A 7,018-nucleotide genomic window follows, 5' to 3' on the forward strand; every position below is an offset into this window, starting at 1 on the left:
GGTGAGGTCAGAGGGTTGGTTTGGTTTAATTTGTAAGTTGGGTAAAAAAAATAATCCTAACAGAATTTGAATTGATTGCAATTATTTGTTCAAGGTTGTTTTGACAAAGAGTTTGTGTTCACTCTTAAAGAAATGGCTTACGTTACTAACACGCTATCTTACAATTTTGTTGTGCTAAAACATTTCATTGCTTATCCCCTTTTATTTTTATTTTTATTTAATTTTTTAAAAGTATTCTTTATTTATCCAAGCCCTGTATTTGCATGACAGGTAAAATTCTGGATGCTGATTGAACAGAACTTTTCCAGGGACCCCAATATTAAAGTGGGTTGCCTTGGCATGTCTTATCCGTGCACAAAACTGATACAGGCCATGTAAGAGGTCCAAGAACCTTGATAGCCACTGGATGAAAGCTTTTGACATTCCGGGATGCAGGGATGAGGGACAATGAGCTTGTCTAGGCTAGAAGCAAGAGGCCTAAGGCAGTCCCTTGTCTTGAGATTATTTCACCAAGACAAAACCTTTGAGAGTCACTAACGTAAATTTGGCAAAAGGAAGAAAACCCAAACTGCCCATTTATTTGAATTCCCATGAAGCAGATGCACTGGATACAGTTAGAAGGAGCAGTGTTTTTCAAACAAAGAGTTTTTGCCAAATTTCACGCCAGTGGAAATCAGTACCCGGTACCTTAACTGGCATACTTCCACCTTCTGCAATTTACTTTCTGAAATCATTCTTGTGATATTTACTATGAAGAACAAAAGGCAGAATTGTGTGTCCTGTTATTAATACATACAGACCACCTTGTTATCAGACAAATCATGTGTCCTTCAAGCCAGTGTAAGTGTCTCAGATTTTGTTTTTGATTTAACTGTCATTTCTTCATAGACACCTATGAAGATCGCAGTTGTCTCCCACTCACCGTTCTTTTTTTGTTAGTGGCTTTTGGAGATGATTATGGGCTTTGAACTCTGCCAACATAAAATCAAGCAGTAAAAAATAAATCTACATGTCAAGTCTTTTTATTCAGAGCTACAAATTACCAAAATGGAAAAAAAAAAATCACATACAGATCAGTCTCTTTTTTTACTGTACAGTTTAGCATCCCCTTATAACTCTGTATTGGTTCTCCCATAAACCTGTTCGGTCCATATTTAGAGAGCTCCTTAAATACCTTTCGGGAATTTTTCTTTCTTCCCTGGAGGTCTCTGGGTGGGAGATGTGAACGTAATGATACTGTCTTCAGACCTTCTTGAGAAATTCCAAGTTGAGAGATTCCGGGATATGGATCGAGTCCATGGTTATGGAGGATGGGTTGAAAACAAAATAAGCTGGGAACATGTGCTTGAAGTCTAACAGCAGCTGTGGAGACTCATCTCGATCTTGCAAGTGCCTCTGAGGTGTGGGAGAAGAAAACAAATTTACTGTCAGGTGTTGCCTTTTCTTTGCATTTGTCACATTTATCTAAGGTTTGAGAATGTAGACAATTTTAGAGGCAGTGCTTGCCCTGAGCGAGTACCTACAGGAACTTCTACCTGGACTACAGGAAACACTGCTTCAGAAGAACCTGGCTACGTTTTCTACATGGCCACGGAGCAAGACACAAGACTTGGAAACAACATGATGCCCCTGCCCAGCAAGAGCAGCACTGCATGATACCGATGAAGACATATTCCAGGAGTAGCTTGAGTTAGTACTAATAACATCTGTATTAAGTCACTACTATCTCTTCCACTTTAAAGCCCCTAATTTACCTGTATGTTTCGTATGAAAGTCACTGTCACACGTTCTTCAAACTCATTCACGGGCGTGTAGAGATTGAGTATCTTTACGATCTGTTGAAAACAGAATATTAGACAGTCATGAGATGTCTTTTCCAGAATACAAATATATTTTGTCTCGATGTGGCCATAACAAGTCTCCCATGACACAACTGAAGCAGAAGTAGCACACATCTCACCCTGGTGTTGCTTGGCTTGCTGTAAGGTGTGGTAAGCCTCTACGGACCTGTCAAAGTCCCTTTGTATGGCAATGTTTGTAGATTGGGAATATTGGGAATGTTGGACTTGAACAACAGATTTATACAGGCATTCCAGGTGGCTGGCACATGGCAACATGAGAAGATTCAGAATAGGTGACCACCACCTAGTACATCTCATATCACCTCTACAATCCTTGTCCTTATGCTCCCTCGCTCCTGCTTCTCCCCTACTACCCCTTGGCTTCTCTCAAGGACACACGTCCAAAACGTGGAGATTAAGATACAGGAGAAATGATCCCCAAGAATCACTGGAGATCAGCTCACACCTCTGACTTCTCTTTTGTTCTCAAATTAAGGCCAGGCAATCCAGCAGCAGAGAAGATGTGTTTATATCCTCCTGAAATGGAGTCTCAAAGTTTAAGCTCAGATCCAGCCATTTCTCCTGGAGCTCCAGTGCTATCAGCAGCACTGTAAGAGAGGAGCTGTTGTGGTGACCACCTCTGACAGGGGTCAGTGCCAAAAATCAGTTCTGAAAAGGACAAGTTGTTCCTGCCATGGGAATGGCGCTCTGGGCAGTGAAGAGCTGGCACCAGGAGACCTCCCTTTAATGATCAGTATCCTCAGGTGTAAATCTCTGTCCTGTGCCCTACCTGCTGCGTGGTGAGGGATGTGCACAAGGAGCAGATGGCCTCGGCGTCTTGCGGGGTTTTCTTTTTCAGCTGCAGAACCTGTGCTGCCTGAATCAAGGGCTCCAAAGTCTCTGCTGCTCCGCTCTGCTGCAGGTTCTTCCCACGCAACCATTCCTCCAGCTGGCCTATGTTAAATCTGGGGAGGCAGCCAAGATAAAGACATGAGGTAAGATGTAGTATCTCGAAAATCCTCTATGAGGCTCAAGGTACAATGCAGTACTGGTATATGTGGCTTTTTTGATGTATATTTATGATACATAAGGCATGTGACAACCAGACCAGTGCTTAACACTCAACAGGTCAAAGCCAAATTTATGCTCTACATTCCTTAGAAATATATGAGCCATATAACAGCTGACCAGCACAAGGGATATGCTATTCTACAGTGTTCAGACATATTAAAGTTTCAAAAATCAATTAAAATTAATCTTTTAAATGCTTTTAAGTGCTAACAAAATCCTGCAGAGTATCCAAGTACCTTTGTTTGAAAATATCTAAACAAAAACCATCTTTGCCTGTGCTCCCTCCCAGGCTCAAGGAGAACACGCAAAGGATCCACTGAGGGAAGGGGACAGGGTACCAAAGGAAGATTTAAATAGTTTACACCAAGAAGTAAGCTGACAGACTTATGCCAGGGCTGATAAAGAGAAAAGACGAGGGATAATGTGTGCAAGGGGTAGGTCACAGAATCATTGAGGTTGGAAGAGACCTCTAAGATCATCCAGTCCAACCGTCAACCCAACCCCACCATGGCCACTAAACCGTGTCCCCAAGTGCCACATCCAGGATGTGTCCCCTCCAGGGATGGGCACTCCACCACTGCCCTGGGCAGCCCCTTCCAGTGCTTGGCCACTCTTTCAGTGAATAATTTTTTCCCAATACCCAATCTAACCCTCCCCTGGCAAAACTTGAGGCCACTTCCTCTCACCCTATCACTGGTTACATAGAAGAAGAGACCAACCCACCCCTTGTTACCCCCTCCTCTCAGGAGCTACAGAGGGGATAAGGTCTCACCTCCTCTTCTCCAGTTGAACCCCCCAGCTCCCTCAGCTGCTCCCCATAATTTGGGTGCTCCAGACCCCTGCCCAGCTCTGTTGCCCTTCTCTGGCCACACTCCAGCCCCTCAACGTCCTTCTGGGAGTGAGGGGCCCAAAACTGACCCTGAGATTTGAGGGGTGGCCTCACCAGTGCCCAGCACAGGGGAAGGATCCCTGCCCTGCTTCTGCTGCCCATACCATGACTGATACAAGCCAGGATGGCATTGGCCTTCTTGGCCACCAGGGCACATTGCTGGCTCATGGTCATCCTGCTGTCCACCAACACCCTCAGGTCCTTTTCTGCCAAGCAGCTCCAGCCACTTGTTCCCAAGCCTGCAGCGTCCATGGGGTTATTGTGACCGAAGTGCAGGACCCAGCACTTGGCCTTGTTAACCCTCAAAGTTTTGATAAATTCCCCAACAGTGAACACTTTCAAGATTCAGCTGGCCAAGGTGCTGGGTCATCTTCTCTAGACCATGCTTTTGCCAAGAAGGGTTGGACCAGATGACCCTTGAGTTCCTTTCGAACCTCGTATTCTGTAATTCAGGTACATCCCTGCCCCAAACCCACGTCCCACCTTAGCTGCATGCCCGTGCTCCAGGAGCAGACATCCTTTCGCAGGAGAAGGTTGTTCAGGGCAACCGCGTTGATCACGTAGAAGAGCTGCCTGAAGACCTGCTGCACGACGTCAGGGTCCAGGCCCTGGTCACACATGGTGCTGTGGAAGGTGTTCAGCTGACGAATGATCGCATCCAAGGTGTAGGAGTTGTCGCCATCTGCCATGCTGGAGGAACGATTCCTGTAGCCCGTTGATTTGACACTGGAAAGCCCCTGGATACTCTCATATTCCAACACCGCAGACACTGAAAAAGGGGGAAAAAATGAGATAAAAAAACCTTGCATCCATTCATTAGTCACCGGAGGTAAGAAATGCTCCTTCATGGGCAGCGATAAACATGCAGCAGTGTCGAAGTGATGCAATACAATGGATGCTGGGCGGTGTGAAAGGACAACAGACCCACGACTTGCTCAGTTATTGTGATAATATGAAATAGTTGAAGCATTCGGTGTATCTGCAAGATCACACATTTTTTTGCCCTTAGTGTTACTACACAGAAACCACTTACCTCACTGCAGAAACTGGGAACACCTTTCCTTCAAGCTGTAATCAATTCTCCCTCTGTACCCACCACAGAGCTTTAAATTCTGCAGTTTAAGTGATTAATTGGCTCAAAGCATCGGGAGAAATGAAGATAAATGAAAAGTAATAAAATCCCTACATCCTGGCTAACTGATAAAGGAACAGGACAACTTTCTGCAAGGAACAAGAGGAACAGCGACGGCAGGAGGTGATGCCGCTGGAAACAGCCGGAATTTGTGCAATGACATTTGGAGGGTAAAGAAAAAGAGGTTCAGATTCTGAGGAATCCAGGCTGGGAGCTCAAGAAAAACAAAGCAGCTTGAAAATATAAAACACTGAGAAGAGCCCCTCAATTAGCTTAGCAAGGAGGAGGACGGATTTCGCTGAGGAGGTAACTCAGACTGACTCACCCTTGCAAAACAAGGTCTTTATTAGCCTCTTTTTCCTCTTGCCAGCGCTTTCCTCCCTCATGGTGTGCATTTCCACCCATAAAAAGCTCAACCATGAACCTGGTCTGCAGGGAAATGCTGTTCCTGCAGACCCACCAGCACCACCTCACCTCTGGCATCTTTCTCCCATGGAAAGGCAGGAGGTATTTTCTATCCAGGGGAAAAAAAACCCCTTATCTCCATTAATTTCTATCATGGGGGAAAGTAAAAGCTCATTCCAGTCTGCCTTCGTAACTCCAGGTCACTGCTAACACCAGGATCTGCTCCAAACCAAGACTTTTTTTGGGGCACATACACCCCTCTACCAAACTGTAGACATTTCCTCTGGGGACATGTCAAGCTAGCACAGTACAAAGGTCTGAAAAACACTTTGAGTGGATAAATAAAGCAATTAGAAATATCCTTCTGAAAGCTAACGTGGTGGGAACTCACCGATCATGGGCTGGAGGATGCCCTCCATCACCCTAATGAGCTGCTGGTAGATCTGGATGGTGAGGATGCTCACCACCTCGCGGTACTCGGCCAGGTCAAAGTTCTTCAGGCAGTGCTCGTTCTGCTTCGCCGTGTTTTGCTTGGCGAAATTCTGAAGAAACAGAGGTTAAAACACACCCGGTTTCGTTATTCCACCGATTTATAATCCAGTAAAGTCACTGTATTTAAAAAAAAACAACCCTACCTTAGAGTACAACATATCCAGATATGCTACCCAAGTACATTTTTACTCTATTATAGAAAAGGCCAAGACTTGTAAATAATTTCTTTTCTCAGCCATTTGTTCATAAATTATTACCAGAGGGCTGCTTTTTGATGAAAAGCATCATTAAGCTGTGAGTTTTTAATTTTAGCTTTAGCAAAGGGCAACATTTGTATTAATTGCAATATATCTGAAGTAGAAAATGACATTTCACACCCCTGTTTATGCCCGCGAGCTGCAATCATTGATGGGAAACCAAGTATTTTAAGAATAAGGTATTAGAAAGTAATTTTAAGCTTGCAACCTTAAAAAATCAAATGCTCTGACCACATTTTAAACTGATCTCACGCTCAGAAATGTCCCCAAGTACCTGGATTTATTCCCTGCCTTTTGCTGAAGCAGCAGCTGATCTCTGATCCCGCAAATGGAAGCCGTAGCCCTGAGTTCTGGGCTCGGACGTTAATACCAGTTTTGCTGGCAGAAGCAAACGTGACTTAACTTAATTCTGTAATTAACACCAGCGTTTTAATTGCCCGTTCACACGGCCCTATCGATTTGGTGCTGAAATGAGAATTATGAGACTTCTTTTCTTGTTTGCTGACCGGCAGAATGCAAAAACACAGCACGTGCAATTGGAGTTGACTTCAGAAATCCTCCCTTTCCTTGTCTAATAAAAAAGCATCGTCCTCCTTGCACTGGAAGACTGCATTTAATTTGGGTTTTTCCTTTTAAACCCATTTTCTTAAAAACTGGTTGGATTTCAAAACAAAGATAACAGTGTTTTTTGGAAACTGCTCAGAATTTTATTTCCCCTCTATAATTTGCACCAAATTATCAACTCAATTTGCAAACAGCTGCTTCATTAAACATAATAAATTATGTCAAAAAATAAAAAATTTAACTTCGGGGCTTTTTTTTTTTTAACCTTCCCTGCTGGTTTTCTGGGGAGGATTTTTTCTTTAGGTGTAATGTTGCTATACAGGCAGAAGAGGGCAAACAGGAGCATAACTATTTGTTATTATTATGT

General features: G+C 43.9%; 1 protein-coding gene across 1 annotated transcript; it reads right to left on the reverse strand.

The window, feature by feature from the left end:
* Nucleotides 1-1,242: 1,242 nt before the first annotated feature.
* LOC104548449 (unconventional myosin-Vb-like) lies at nt 1,243-5,880 on the reverse strand (the record flags this gene model as incomplete). Its single annotated transcript, XM_010194469.1, has 5 exons — nt 1,243-1,395; nt 1,755-1,835; nt 2,632-2,806; nt 4,285-4,570; nt 5,730-5,880. Coding segments are annotated over 5 exons (846 nt in total), but the record flags the coding sequence as incomplete, so codon positions are not given.
* Between the last annotated feature and the right edge of the window lie 1,138 nt (nt 5,881-7,018).

The sequence above is a fragment of the Mesitornis unicolor genome, unplaced genomic scaffold, assembly GCF_000695765.1.
Source record: "Mesitornis unicolor isolate BGI_N332 unplaced genomic scaffold, ASM69576v1 scaffold32400, whole genome shotgun sequence".
NCBI classification, from domain to species: domain Eukaryota; kingdom Metazoa; phylum Chordata; class Aves; order Mesitornithiformes; family Mesitornithidae; genus Mesitornis; species Mesitornis unicolor.